Consider the following 16,336-nt stretch of genomic DNA (forward strand, 5'->3'; position numbering starts at 1 on the left):
GGAGGATAAAAATTATGCGGAGACACAACATACTTTTGTCAGATTCATGTCTGCTTGCACGCCGCAATTTCTCTGTACAGGTACACAGGCATTGATAGAAAGCACTTTATAAGTACAGATAGTCCTCGACTTACGACCACAATTGAGACTAGATTTTCTGTTATTAAGCAGTGAGGTTGTTAAATGAGTTGGGACCCATTTTACGACCTTTTTGTTGTCATTATTTTATAGATCCCTCTGGATGGTGGAAGGGTCGTTTCCATGGCCGAGAAGGACTTTTTCCTGGGAATTATGTAGAGAAGATCTGAACAGATATACCAGCCTGAACCAGAAGTAAGAGGCAAGATCAGAATGGGTAAATTAGCCATTTCATGGAGGCAAATTGTGCTAAGCACAAAGATACTCTTACCTGGATATATTTCTCAATGGCTTTTTTCAAAACAGCAACCTTTTTGTTTAAGAACCTCACTTGGTCAAGAGAGAAGACGTAAAGCTCGCCCTAGTACTTTACTCCACTTGTACGATCTTTTAAGGTGCTCAGATGCTATTTAAGAAGTGTTGGAGAATGTAGAAATGTTTTAAACAACTAGCCGAGCAGTACTGTCTGCGTGTGGAGCTCGACACCTGATGCAATCTTGTTGGGGGCATTATATATAATTAAATATCAAATTTTGAAACACAAGGATTTCACTTGTCTTCTTTGGTTTCCCAATATGGCACTTATTAAATGTTACAGCTTGTTTATTACGATGGCAGGTAAAATTAGTTTTATGAAAGGGTATCAAGATGAATTGAATAATTTGGCTTAATGTCACTGATAGGACTGGTATTAAAAATTGAAGCAATTCTATTAAATGCCTTTCTTTTCCATAATTTCATCACATGAATTTAGTAGTTTTTTTCAAAAGTTGCCTCTTGGAAGAATAAATTCAATGTGTATGTATAGAATACTGGATTTGTAGCCCATATTTCTTATGGTGGTATACATGCAGAAGGATCTCTCTTAAATCTTGGTCCCACAGTGAACTAAAAGGGGATGGTTCCAAAATATTGAACTTGGGATCTTCCAGGCCCAAGTAAAAAGTGCCCCCCCATTTTAACTGCAATCAATAAACTCAGGAAACCTGAAACTATTCATTTCTGACTTGTTTGCAAAAAAAACCCCACCCTTACTGAAATCAGTAACTTAACAGCTAAAAAGCCCTATGAATACCAGTCATACTTCATTCCACTTCAGAGATGCATCAAAACAGTCTAGTTATGGTTAGATTTATATCCTGCTTTTCCTTCAGAAATGGGAAGCCGTGTACATTCCCTAATCATGTATAATAATTTGGGCTGACAGTGACTAACCTACTAATCATCTTGTGAAGTTCTAGATGAAGGACTTTAACCTGAAGTTCCTTAATCTCCTTTGTCCAATACTAGCCATCACATTTGTTAGGAAAACCCAGAGGGACTAGCAAAACATGAGGTGGACTTCTAGAAACTTGTAGGTTATCTTGCTTGTTTTACCTCCAGGTAAGGACAAAAGTTCTACCACCCTTCAGCTGTTAAGTTGCAGCTCCCAGCATACCTCACCGTGGACCATGTTGGTTATCGGCTACATTGAAATGTAACTCAGGAACATAATCCTGAGCTACAAGAGGCATGATAGCCTCATCCTAAACAATACAAATATTGGGGACTGAATCTATGGTTATCTTGAAAGGATGACCTGATTATGAAAACTGGTGGTCCTAGTAGTTGTGTGAGAACAATTCACAAAAAGCATTGGAAATTCAGTATGTGCGTATTTGATTAAATTTTCTATTAGAACACGATTCTAGGGCCTAGGCCTGTGGTGGCGAACCTATGGCACACATGCCACAGGTGGGCACGTGCCCCATTGCCCCAGTCCTAGGCCTTCAGCTGGGTTTTATAAAACCTTTTCGCTTTAGGCCTCCACTGCCGTGTGCAAAAAAAAAAGGTTCAATCAATTTCAACTTCTCGTGGGGGAAAAAAAAGATCTCGTAAAGTTGGAGTTGATCGAACTTTTTAGTCCCTCTGCCATTACACCGCAGCCACGCCCACCCAATGGGCCACACCCACCCAGCACCTGACGATACATAAGTGGGTTTTGGGTTGCGGTTTGGGCCCTCGGTCTCTAAAAGGTTCGCCATCACTGGCCTAGGCAAACAACTGCACTCCTTCATATTGAAGAAGGAAGACATCAGTAAGCAGAGGATAAGGCATATGAATCCTGATTCAGATGAGATAGACAAAGTACCGGTAATCTATTCATTTTTTCCCGAACACCAGATCCAGCTTGAGACAAGATTATTTTTGCATCCCAACTTAAAATACCAATGTATAGAAATCTGGAGTTACTTTCATGGGCTCATTCATTCAATGCTTTGGAAGTCCAGTCATCAAAATATTATTCTTGCAATGCAGTAGAGGCAATTGACAAAAATAACTATAGGATCAAGTTGCTCATTGTTTTAGGATAATTGATCCAAGGCAGAAGCGGTGACAGATTTACTGCCAAAATCTGAAATTGCCCCGTTATTTTCACATGGGAAGGCAGCAAAGGGGAGAGATGGGAGACCTTGACAGCAGAAAGGCATAAAGATGAGGGACTATGAACCCATCTTAACTTCCTTACAAAATTATTTTCCCATTGCCTGGTTTTTCCAGGTTAAGTAACTCATATGATCAGAGCTCAAAGACAAGTATAAGCTTTTCACTTCCACAAGCCTTGTATTTTTAGATGGTGGACTAATAAAAGTTTAATATATTTTAAAATAGTAATGCAATGTCTAATTGGAAGAACTCAACCAATGAGGGAGGACTGTTGCATCCAAAACTGTGCATCTAACTTCCCTGTCTCTATAGCAGACATGTCAAACACAAGGCCCGGGGGCAAAGTGGTTTCATGTGGCCCGCGAAGCCATCCTGGAAACAGTGAGGGAACAGCCCCCACTGCCTTGGCCCTGGCTGAGACCCTCCTTCTGCCAGAGACCCTCAGATCTGTCCCACTCCTGCCCAGGCCCCCATAGGCACCCTTGATGCAAACGATGTAGAGTTGGCCATGCCCACCCAGTAGGCCATACGCACTCTAGCCACACCCACCCAGTAGGCCACGCCCACCCAGTCCATACCCACCTGGCCCCGAGGGCAACCGCAATGCTGATGCGGCCCTCAATGAAATTGAGTTTGACACCCCTGCTCTATAGCATCATCCTCCAAGCTGGTAGGTAGAAAGGTATGTTTTACGGTTCCTGATATATTAAGCATGGCCATGGACCAGGCAAGTTAGGAGTACTGTAACTAGATTCTAGTATAAATGAAAGACAATCCAAGGATAACTCTACAGAGCAATTTGTGCCAATACCTTTCTAAAAAGAAAAGGTTTTGAAACAGTAAAACCAGCAGTAAAGTAAAATATAAACTTTTATTTAGAATTAAAGCGAATACTTCAGTATCACAAACACACAATATTAAACTTCCAAGAAATATACTGCTAATTTGGAGTGAGCATTTATTTTTGCACAATTACAACATGCGGACAAGTCCAGGGAAAAAAAAAGATGACAAAAGTTGGAAATTTTCAACATCTTTCCCACCACCAGAGCAGCTGTCACAATAATTCGTACAAAGAGCAAGTCATTTTATGTGTGTGCATGTATGCTGATGCATAAGATGTTGACAAAATTCCTACAGATTCATCTTTGACAAGGAACAAGCTCTAAAAGGCAAACACTGCAATCTAGTCTTCTTCAGAAGAGTCTCGTTCAAATGTGTACGCCATAAAGCAAGCGTCAGGTCTCTTGGGGACAAGGGGATGCCCTGGTCTCACAATCTCAAAGCCCAAGAAGCTGAAGGTACGGAGCAGCGAAGCTACGAGAAAACCAGAGATTTAATACCAATTCATTGAGATATAAGGACACAAGGCTTAACACAAGCAAAGGCACCACCCATTCCACAACCCCCTTAGAAACGCAGTCTGCTCACATGGTATCATCCCAGCTTCCTTACCTCTGTCATCTCTGTTCTTGTGGAAACAAATGAACACATGCTCTACTTGAAGCTGCTCTTCCGCAAACTCAAGAAGAACTGCAAAACTAAAGACAGGAAGAGAGTGAGACCCTTTCTCGCCCCCTCAGAGGTATTTCAAAACTATGATTTTGATTTAGCGGGAGATCCACGATAGGAGAAAGGTTCAAAGATAAAAAGAACACAATTAGGAAATCTACTATCCACCTACTGTACAAACTCACAGATAAGCCAAGAATTTTAAGCTCCAAAAATACAGCTGAAAAAAACATTGGCTCACCTGTGAATCAGAGCTCAGATCATATCCTTAATATTGGGCAGTTGTATAAATAACAGTTTGCAGTTTCCTGCCTGTCGCTGTAGTTAAAAGGGGAGGGTAGGCTTATATGTGGGTGATGCATTTCTCACGGTAGTTTGCTTGAATTTTTGAGAGCTGTCTTATCCACTGATGCGTAAGTATATGTGCTTTCCGCTCTATAATCTTGTGGCCATTTTAAACTTCATGCTCTTTTAGCTTCACACATGATTACAAACCAAAAAGCACGTGCTCAAATACCAAAACAGCAGAACACACTTTCAATGTAGTTGGTGAAAAATAGTTTAAAGGATTAAAATCCATCATTTTCTCATGCTCCTGAACACTGCAGGGCACTGATAATTTTCTCTCTAATTACTTGATACTGTTTCAGCTAAATACAACATAACAGTATCACCCAACAGTGAGTTTCACTAATTAACTTTCAAATCTATCAAGATCTAGAGTTTGACCTCCTCCACAAATATCTTCTAGTCATGAAAAGTAATCATGGAAAGGTATGAACTGAATACAAGAAAACAGAGACCATGTGACAGAGGTCAAGAAAAATAGCTGCAAGCATAAAACGAGAAAATAGTTTGCAGCTGTGGACCAATGATTACTTGAGATTATGAAATTTGCTGTTGACCTGATAATAAGAACTATTTCATAACGTATTTCAAAATCAACTATTTTGCTCTACCTGTCTTTGCTCCCCTCCGGCAAAGAGCCATTGGGAAGTTCGATATACAAATTGCTGCTATTCAACACAGTTCTCCAACTGATTTGTTTGGCATCCGTCAGCCTGGATTGGATATTCAGGATTCTTGTCCTGTTACTTGATGTTATTTCCTCTGTTACATTCAGCCGATTATCCTAGGAAAGCAAGGCGGAATTTAGATTATTTATAGATCCCCTGAACTATAAGCATATTGACCAAACAATGCATGGACTTGTACCCCAAATTTTCCAACAGCGCAAGATTAGTTCCTGTGCTGGTTTACTTGCCAGGCCCAATATTCAGTTAGGTACAAATCAGGTACTCTTAATAGCTAATCCAGAAACCACCCTCTTCCAATTCCTTTACGCTTCTCAAGCCCCCCCAATTCAAACAGTATCAAACTCAATTTATAAAGAAGACGTGTACTTACAGAATAAAATAAGTTAGCTGAAAGATTGTGATCCCTCCGACTATTCCCTCGCCCACCTGGGATCTTCAGGGGTGGGTGAGGGACATCAGGAGCACCACCGAGGCCCTGGACCCAGGTTACTACAGCAACTGAAGGACACCCTGGAACTGAGCGGAAAGCAAGACTTTTTATTGAGGTCAAAATTCAAGGGCAGACTAAAAATTTTCACATAATCAAATATAGTGAAAAATAACCATTACACCCAGCCAGCAAAAAGTTATAAACCAGCATTTAGAAAGCCTGAGGTGGGAGATGTCTAGATAATCCCATCAGCAAATGGGGAGATGAGATTATCTCACTATCATTCCACCTCTGTGTTTCTAGTAGTTACATGGAACGTGTAACTCCCAGGAATTGCACAGCTGCCCCCAGAATCACACGCTGAATGGGGCAGACTTCTCTTCTTAGCTTTGGTAGATCTGATAAGCAAACACAGAACCTTTGTGTGTTGCAATGCAACCTTTACATTACATAAGCTTTGTATTCAGAGACTTGTGATAAAAAGAACTGTAAACCTACATACAGATTACAGTAACACATTCTAACAGCCTGCCTTTGGAAATGATCTAGAAACCACAACTGGTAGAAATGTAGCAGCCGGGACGCTGGCAAGCAGGAATAGTAGCATTGCAATGCAACATCTATTCTCCAGTTGATTACTGACAAGTCTGAATCCAATTCAAAATGCTGGGCTTGAGCTGTAACATTCCATGTGGCTTGGCTCCAGGATACTTCAGGGACCAGTGAATGTAAGTCGAATCTATCTAAACTAAGTGCTTATATAGAGGGAGGAGTTCAGGGTTCCATTTTGCAACAAGCGGGCATGAACCTAAAGATAGGTCCTGTTAAGGCTGCCCCATTATGGAAAGTATCAGTGCTTAGGGGCGTTTCACAAGGGATAAAGACCGTACTATTTAATGAAGCTTTTTGGAAAACGGTCAGTGCTGTCCTGATTTCTTAGTGACCGTGTTCTGGTTTTTTTTTAAATGTTATGTCGTTTTTATTGTTGAATTGGTTCCCTATTTTATTATTTTAAACAACCTGAAATGATCTGAGCTGGCCAGTATATATATTGTTAGCAAATATATTTTGCATTAAAATCAGATCACAATCCATCTATGCCAAATTTTTAAAAAGAACACCCTCCTGCAGATAATTCCAGATGTAGTCCCATCTGAATGGTTACAATATGTGTAACAGCCCGTCCAGTGGTTTCATCTAGTAGTTTTTGCCTGCTGTTCTTAGGTTGTAGGTGAAACGCTGCTACTAGGAAGCAAAACACTCTTAGAAACTTATACAGAAGCTCTGAAGTTAGAAAAGTCAGACGTTTCCTTTAGGACCCTGATTGCTACTACAGTACACAAAACTTCCATTCTTTCTTAGATAGGTTGGCCACCTATTAGATGTCCCCATAATTTTCAATTAAATAGATATATGAAGTTATTTTAAAAAATCTGTGGGTCTGCTGCAATTATATTCTGTAAGAATTTTGTTATGGTAATTCGATTATGCAACTTAAAATGTTTTGTCAGGTTGAAACAAATCCCTTACAGCATTTGTTTGCAGAGAGGTGATTTTGTGTCACCAGCACCCAACTTAACTGAAAGCAATTATTTTCCTTTAACACCAACCACAGCTACTGCTGTTCCTGCTAGCCCCTCCCTCTGCACCATCCTTTATTCTGCAAGCTCACTGGGGTTGCGTCATAACAGCAGATGCAGCAGATCAAGGTCCCCCTGGGGGAAATTCTCACAACCATCCTGCCAGCAGCCATTTGCAAAACAGAGGGGGGGGAGAAATCCACCATTTTGAACACCCTTTAAAAATCCTTAAATCTTTTAGCACTAGGCATCAAATTAGCATTCCTAAAATGAATGCTTTAACAGACTGATTTTTCTGCCATATGTGGTGCTTTTTTTTCAAAGAAAATGCAAAATAATTATTTCCCCCTAAAAATACTACGTTGCTTCTTCAGACAGGTTCATCTTCCATTCAAGAACCCTTTTCTTACACACAATTGAGCTTTGCGCTATGTGCAAGATTTTTTGATTAATGTGCTATATGACACTGGGAAGCAAATTTTGAGTAAATATTAAAAGATTTAGGGTTCACTCATAATACTTTAAGGTTTCCTACTTTGTATGTATTTGACTACTGCTTTTAAATTTTAAATTGTGAATTTATTTTGAAGGGTAGTACATATACCCACACTGAACTAGCTGAATATTGCTGTTCAATATGTCAGCTATATGTCAGTTAAATTAGGGCTTAATTTCTCAAAAACCCTGAATTCACTCTTTCGTTTCCAAAGTGTTAACGTACATGGGTGAAGCAAACATTCAGGTAAGGGAGCTGTTATGCAAGATAAATTCAGTCCAATCCTGTTTTCTAATCATTATCTTCCTTACTCAAAAGCTGTATTGTGCCACTCCAGTAGCTCTGAATCAAAGCTTTTTCTGGCATACGTTATGCTTTCATTAGGCATTTCATCTGATATTGACATTATACTCCACAAAAACTAAGCTGAATGGACTGCTCATCAACACCATTGTTCAACTAAGGTATGAAGTATTCCAGCCCCATTCTCCTTTATGTATGTGGGAAATGTTTATGGGTAAAAAAGCCTATTTTGCATACTTTTAAAAATGGTTCTCTCCTGCTTTAAATCTAACCAAGAGTGGACATAGAGAAATGGCAGGCAGTTCTTGCTGAAGCATATAAGACACTTTTTTCCCTTTTAAAGCTTGCTAAACAAATCCCTAAAATCTGACACTCTGAAATCTTATACTGGCCATTCATTTCAGTCTGCCTGTTGGCACCATCATTTTAGGTGTAGCAGTATTAATTAATGCTGCCAGTGCCTGGTCTAGAGTATAAAGGTCCAGGTATGGTAGTTCTTGGGAAATCTCAGCATCATTCATCTACTGCATCTCTAACAGGCAGAAACTACACTAAATGGGATTTGATCAAATTTAAAAAGACCAATTCAGATCTAGCTACTGGGGACGGGAATTCAATTATTTACTTTTATCACAGTGTATAATTCAACTATCTGCTAAAGACAATTCACGTTAGAATTGTCCCGTTAGGTCAGGAAAGCACATCTTACATAGCATCCCCAAGGAAGAAAACAACTTTCCTTCACAATGTTTCCCTTATTCCATAGTATACAACTGAGATGATAACAGTAAAACAGAAAGGAAATTATTTTATGAACTGCATCAAGTTGAAATGGGCTCTATCTTAATATAACAATTTCCCAACCACAGGAAGCTCTGGATGATGGCCTATAATCTCCCATTATTCACAATTATTGATCATGATGGCTGAGGATTATACATAATTCTCTGGGGGCCAAGGTGAAAAAGTCTGCACATGATATTACGCCAAGAGGCCTATCCCTTTTTACACCTCATGCAAAAACTTTCTTGGCTCATCAAAGGAATTTCTTTATTACAATGAAGATCTTCGTATCAGGAAAAAAAGGGTGTGCGAAGCAAAAATCTAAGATTATCTCAACCAATGATTACAGTCTCAGAGCTGGTCTGGTTCAGCTCCACCACAAGCGACCTTTTGTCTTGATTAGGAGAGATCCCTATTTCCAAATCACTGGGTTTTCCCTGAAGCAGCTTTTTTCCCCTCAGACTGCATGGCACTAATGAAATATTGTGATCCCAACTGAGTTCACTGTTCATACCAAGCCATAAAGATTGCTTAGAATATATGAATCCAAATTCAGGAGAAAAAAAGATTTCAGCTACAACTGGGGGAATTAGTTCTTAGCTTGTAGAGCAGATCAATTACTGAAGAAAAAATTCTGTGTCACAAAGCCAAACTCAAATTTTTTTTTCACAGGAGAACTGATGTAAACTAAGTGAAGCCACATCATATATGCATACAGGGATGGGTGGGAATTACTTTGAGTGTTTCTGGAGAGTGATTTTTTTTAAAAAATAGTCCATATTACAGCAAAGATGTGTTGTTTCCTTCCTCAAAATGGTGGGGAACCAAAGCATTTTCCCTGTAATCATGATTATGACAGGGGCCACTGTTAGTTTCAGTTTGTAACTGCAAAATTGCCCTAATGATTACCATTTTGTAAGCTAAGTAACATCTGCTAAGGATAAAATTAAATTTAAACAAACTGCTTGCTTATAACATTTCAGGATACTTTTAGCTATAAATTCAAACAGCTTCTCTTACACAGATACCCTCTGAGTTGATCTACAATTCTTATTACCAAGGAAGCGTGGACAGATTTGGAAAGCATACAATAAAACTTATACACTTCTCCCTCATCCAATCACAGTATCTTTTAAATAAACTTTATTCTATAGCATAAATTTGCTATGTGAAAATCTGAATGTAAGAAAAGTCTGCCAATCAACTGTTTTCAGCTGTTAATCCTCAGCAGTTCTATCATGGTGCCCACAATTCACTTAATTGGGGGGGGCATTATCACATCAGAGGGGAACAGATTGGATGCACGCATAGAAGGACATACAATCCCACCTTTGGGGGAGGGGAAGGTTCAGATTTTCATATAGAAAAAGAAAACTCCCTTTCTAATGGATCAACTAAATTTTTTTTAAGGCAAGAGCTGAAACAGGAAACACCCATATGAAAACAAGCTAGTCTATAATGTATACTTAGGAATACCTTCATTTCATCTTAGTGCTGCATATCTAAATAAGTATTAAACCATATTAGCTGGGAGAGATTTTTCCTTCTATGAAAATAGTTTTTATTTCATGTATAAGGTGGATTCTGTCACTCACACATACACTAAACTTTGTTCTTTCCTGCCTGAAAAAATATACTTTTCCTATAACTACTTGATTGTTGGACTTTACACTAACATAGATGTTAGTCCTCAGCACCCGATAGACCTTGGAACTGAGAAAACAGTAACATCTTACGTAAACACACAGGTTTTCATTTAATAGACATCACCTCAAATAGGACCTAATTTTTCCTGCAATGGATATTGTATGAATAGGTTACAGGGGATCTTTCCTACACACTGTGAATAAGGCAGTAGCCAGTAAGCAACTAATTTTATCAATAAAGGCCTGCTATCTTCCAATTCTCTCCTGAAATATATAACTAAAATTTCTCTACTTTATGCAAGTGGAGGAAAAAGAAGTTAACCCAAAAATGAATGAAGCCTTATGGCTTCAATACAATTTTACTTCATCCTCCCTGTATTGATGGAATTACACGTACTTTTTAATGGGGTGAAATGAATAATTCTTTTCATTTAGAGACTAATCAGAATTTTTCATTTTCGTTTCTCCTTTGAACCCAAGTAGTAATTAGGCAGAGCGCCAGTTTGATCTACTGTACTGGGTAAGGTAGCAACCAAGATAGAAATGAGGAACTTTAGTCTCACCTTAAGTACAAAACCACTTAGGGTGATCTAAGGCTAGTTCTCTCTCAGCCTTAGGAAGCAATAGCAAACCACTTCTGAAAAACCTTCCCAAGAAAACTGCGGGGACTTAGCCCAGGCAGTTTACAGGGGACTGGACTGGAAGCCGCACACGTACAGTAATAAGGCATCCACCAGCTTAGGCCGTATCTAGGGAGAAGATACGTGTTTAAAAAAAAAATCATTTCCCCTTTTTTACTACTGCAGCGTTCTGGTCGGAAAGTACCCAATAAAAGCATACAGCTAGCAGGAAGTACGGAGTTCCTATAGAGCAGTGTTTCCCAACCTTAGGAACTTGAAGATGCGTGGACTTCAACTCCCAGAATTCCCCAGCCAGCTATGCTGGCTGGGGAATTCTGGGAGTTGAAGTCCACGCATCTTCAAGTTCCTAAGGTTGGGAAACGCTGCTATAGAGAACCTTAAGAAGCGCACTCTTTCTTCCCTTTTTTATATATGTCAGAGTTTCGGCTGCTAAGACGGAAGGCTTTCGGCCTGCCCTGTTCCCACAAGCTGTTCTGGAAGCTCTTACAACTAGGGGTCGGGACGGCAATCCCAATTAGCCGCGCCCTGTAAACTAAATGAAATATATATATATATGGAAGGGGTTTGCAGGAGACACGCATCCCTCCTCCTCCTCCCGAGCCTGAGTTGGGAAAATCGATTCCTAGTGGCGGAAGTTCGAAGCGACACCATCTGCCCCGCAACGCGAGAGACATCGATTTCCGAGCCTCTCCCCCTACCCCAGGTTGCTAGGAGAAAGGGGGCGTGGTCCCGCTGGCTCCGCCCCTCCTCCCGCGTGCCTGGGCGGGGCTCGTAGGGCGAGGCCGCGGGACTAGGCCGCGGAGCGTGAGGCAAAGCGGGCTCGTTCCTTTGGGCCGTTTTCTCTTCTCTCCTCACCTCCTCAAAGCGGCGTTGGTGGGCAGGGTGGGCATGGTGGCGATACTGGTCTTTTTATTTCCTTCCTTCTCGCGGGCAAAGCAATGACTGTTGAGGATCCGCTGCAGGGAGGATTTCACCATCCGGGCCGCCCCCTGGTCGCCGAACCCCCGGTCGGGTCTTTGCCCTTTTCTCCTCCTCCTTCCAGCCCCCTCCTTCTGGGCTACCTCTTGGCAACGACTACCTTCTTTCTCCTCTCTTCGGCAGCACAAAATGGCGGGCGGCAGAGGACGGCCAACTGCCTTTATATGGCAGTGGGCGGAGATAGTCCCGCCCATCCGTGGCGTGGATTTGCGTAAGCGCGGCCCACTTGTATTTAACGAAAGCCCAGCCTACTTCCGGTGTTGAGAGCTGCACCCTCCCACTTCGAATCCGCTCCCTCGCCAATGCTTCGTAAAAGAAGAAGACCACGCCTCCTTCCTTCCCTCCCTCCCTCTGCTTCACCGTTCGGTCGTGCGGTCTCTCTGAGGTAAACAGTATTTTCTCTTCCGACCTCCTCGCCTTGAGGCGGTGCAAGTGGGGAAGAAAGCGTTTCTGATTGGCTGATGGGCCGAGACGAAGAAAAGGGAGGAGAGCATTGGTTAAAATGGCGCACACCGTAGTACAGTATTCGTTAGTCTACAGTAGGCGGGTCCAACTGGAAAGTTGTCTTCTTTTCTCATTGGCTTAAGGAACGTAGAGTTTAGCATTCAATTGGTTGTGGAAGGTGCCTTTCTCGAAGGAGACGACGACAAGCGAGGACAGAAGCTAACTGAGGAATTTGCGCACGGTCAAGGCTTTAATGGCGGAAGCTTAAAAACAGGGCAACCTCAGGGGGCCGTTTATTCTCAATTCCCCCCCCGAAATGGCAAAAAAATATTTATCAAATCTATATGGCCGTCCACCTCACAAAACGTGACCCTGCATGGAGTACAGCCCCCCCACCAAAAAAGTATAAAGCAATAAAAATGTCTTACACAGTTATATTAAAATTATTTTTTTAAAAAGCACACACGAGATTCGATAAACAGAGCCCCTCAACATCCCACTGGTCGCCCAGGCCTGATGAGAAAGCCAGATTTTGAGGGACTTCTGGAAAATAAGGGATGGAGCTGACCTCACTTAAGGGTGGGGGAGAATGTTACGCAAGACAGACGCCGTGGCAGAAAAGGCAGAGAACAAAATACTTGCAATATAGAATGCAATAAAAACTCACCTTTCTTCTATTTGCCCCCTCTGACCCATTCAACAGTCCACTGTGTATACTGCCTTGAGCCCCTGAAGGAATAATTTAGATATAAATTCTCTAACCTTCCAATCTTCAGTGTCCCCAGGAGCCAGGACACAGTTCTCATTGTAAGCCCTTACATATACCATGGTAGCCAAAACTGATAATCATAATTATATTTACATTATTTTTAATTTAAAATATTTAAATTTATTTTAAATTATTTTAGTTATTTTTTTAAAGAAACAGTTCATTTTTTAAAATCCTCAAGAAGCAGGATCTCCTTTCTCAATTCATAATTTATAAGGTGAAAATAAACAGAAAAAGCCATCTATTTCAAGTTTCTTCCTGTTCCATTGAATATAATTAATACTAATGAATAATATAGAAAAAAGGAAAGTATATTTTTATAAATGAAATTGTTGCAAAGCTCTCATAGGAATCTGTTTTGTCAAACAAAATGAATTTCCAAAAGCTAAAATCCAATGGTTGTATCTGAATAGGAAATATCAAATGCATTAGTAAACCATAAGGTAAAGGTAAAGGTTCCCCCGCACATGCGTGCTAGTCGTTTCCGACTCTAGGGGCCGGTGCTCATCTCCGTTTCAAAGCCGAAGAGCCAGCGTTTGTCCGAGGACGTCTCCGTGGTCATGTGGCCGGCATGACTAGACGCCAAAGGCGCACGGAACGCTGTTACCTTCCCACCGTAGTGGTCCCTATTTTTCTACTTGCATTTTTACGTGCTTTCGAACTGCTAGGTTGGCAGAAGCTGGGACGAGTAACAGGCGCTCACTCTGTTACGCGGCACTCGGGATTCGACCCGCCAAACTGCCGACCTTCCGATCGACAAGCTCAGTGTCCTAACCCACTGAGCCACCGCGTCCCCAGTAAACCATACTCATTACTAATATATGAAAAAGTCTTGGTCAATAACAAGCTGAATGCGAGCAAACAATGTGATGCAACCGTAAAAAATGCACAAATGCAATCCTAGGATGCATCAGCAGAAATAGAGTGTCAAAACCATCAAATGTGAATTTATCAAATGTAAAGAACCCTACTGTGAGACAGCTTCAGGCAATTTGCTAATGTTTTATTCTTTCTTTCCTAACAGGAAAATGTGGACCTAGTGGCAGGAAAACATCGTACAAGTGATTGATTTCTCCCTAGTTAAAACTGTTTCAGATAGCAGGATAAGGGTGGTGGGGGGATCTTTCTGAGATGCTAAAGACGTTCTGTGTTCCTAGTCCACAGAGACATAGTGTGAGAAAGCGTAGTTCAAGTTTATACATTTTGAACTATTCAATAGGTCTTACGATTTATATTTTATTCAATTTGGTTGTATGTATCTTATCTGTACATTGTCAAAAGTCCTTAGGAATTCTGTAGGCCTATAAATAAGAATGTAAATAATAAAAATATACTCTATTTAGTCCTTAGGTGATACAGTAAATGCTTGATTAGGTCCAGTTTACACAAAATGTGTAATTTTCCATCAAAAAGAAGCATCATTGTGATGAAAAGTAGATAGTTGGATTTTTTCCATGTTCCATTTTGGATCAAAACATTTTTCCTTTTTTGTAGTCTACTTTTTCTTTTCTGGATGCTTCCACCATATTGATCTTTTTTATTCATCCAACCATTCATCAGCTCTGATGTGCCTAAATCTTAGTTGTTCCCACCCTATAGAATTGGTTGCAGTAATGTGGCATGTGTGAACATTAAGATAAACATGCCTTTTGCCTGGAAAGATAAATATTAAGCTCATTTAATTTCTGTTTTTGTTATAGTAACAACATAATATAATACTCTCATATAATTTCAGTGTTGTTATATTAATCTACTGTGGGAATTAGAGACAAAGAATTGCATCATACTAGTTATTATTGCAATTCCAGTTTCAACAGGAAAGGCTGTCAAAACAAACAAATCCCAATGGTGTTAAGTATATCTGAGTTACTTTAAATTCAGTTCTATCTTCTTAAAGAACAGCAAATATTGAGGAAATATGTACACAATATCATCAATTGTTAAATTTACTAAGGCAAATTATTTCCTCATCACTTATCCAAGTAATGGATCATTTAGTTTTGTTTCTATCTCAAAATGATATATTCATAATCTTAGGCATATCTTATTACAGCCAAGGCAAGGAGTATTAAATATCAATAGAAGTAGTAAAACAAAATAGTAATAAAAAAAGAGATCACCAGAGTGAAAATTGAAAAAAGATTCTGGAACAAGGCAATGGAAAACCAATCCCATACAGTAGTCCTCGACTTATGACCACAATCGGAACCAGAATTTCCATTGCTAAGCAAGGTGGTTGTTAAGAAGTCACATCTAATTTTATGACCTTTTTTGCCATGGTTAAGTGAATCACATCATTAAGTAATTCCAACTTCCCCCATTGACTTTGCTTGTTGGATGCCAGCAAGGAAAGTTGCAAAAGCCAATCACGCGACCCTGGGATGCTGCAACCATGATAAATACATGCCAGTTGCCAAGCATCCAAATTCTGACCACTTGACTATGGGGATGCTATGATGGTCGCAAGTGCAAAACCAGTCGTCTCTTTTTTCCAGTATCATTGTAAGTTTGATTAATGACTAAACGAATGATTGATGACTTCATATACTAGTGTTAACACAATTAAATTGACATCCAGTTTTCATGCATTCACCAGTTGTTGAGCTTGACTCAAAGAAATGTTTACCTTTACATACAAAGGCACACATAAAAGAACCTTGATTGCTGGATAAGCAATCCAGCATGTATGTTATGTAATATAATGTTAAGTTCCTTCCCAAGGTTTGAAAACATAATCTTATATGCCATCAAGTCATTTTCAACTGGATTAATGTATTATCCTAAGCCATTATTCATTTCACCATGTTTTTTTTTGATAAACTACAGTTGGTTAGGCTCACATATGAAAAGTCATAAATTGCTTGCGCAAAACTTTTGGCCTATAGTTTATGACAAAAAGCAAGATTTGCAAACCTTACTGGGCAAGTTCACACATTAAAGGTAATAAAGGTGGGATATAAATAAATATAAGCTAAGATTAAAGAAATCACATTATGACATACAGGTGAAACTCGAAAAATTAGAATATCATGCAAAAGTTCATTTATTTCAGTAATGCAACTTAAAAGGGGAAACTAATATATGAGATAGACTCATTACATGCAAACCAAGATAGTTCAAGCCGTGATTTGTCATAATTGTGATGATTATGG

The 16,336-nt window shown here is 39.9% G+C and overlaps 2 protein-coding genes across 2 annotated transcripts in view; one reads left to right on the plus strand and one right to left on the minus strand.

Annotated features, from left to right (window-relative positions):
* MYO1F (myosin IF) overlaps nt 1-676 on the plus strand; it is an 87,276-nt gene extending 86,600 nt beyond the window's left edge. The window contains exon 28 of the mRNA XM_081312922.1: nt 232-676. Within this exon, the coding sequence (XP_081169048.1) occupies nt 232-308 (77 nt within the window). The 3' untranslated portion in view covers nt 309-676. The remainder of the gene's footprint in view (nt 1-231) is intronic.
* Nucleotides 677-3,417: 2,741 nt separating this feature from the next.
* On the minus strand, nt 3,418-12,123 carry OAZ1 (ornithine decarboxylase antizyme 1). The gene is given in 6 exon segments (XM_081346785.1): nt 3,418-3,882; nt 4,021-4,106; nt 5,037-5,209; nt 5,485-5,571; nt 5,573-5,630; nt 11,849-12,123. Coding segments are annotated over 6 exon segments (657 nt in total). The 5' UTR covers nt 11,971-12,123; the 3' UTR covers nt 3,418-3,751.
* Nucleotides 12,124-16,336: the final 4,213 nt, after the last annotated feature.

Source organism: Vipera berus (assembly GCF_964194415.1).
Source record: "Vipera berus genome assembly, chromosome: 1".
In the NCBI taxonomy this organism is placed as follows: Eukaryota; Metazoa; Chordata; class Lepidosauria; order Squamata; family Viperidae; genus Vipera; species Vipera berus.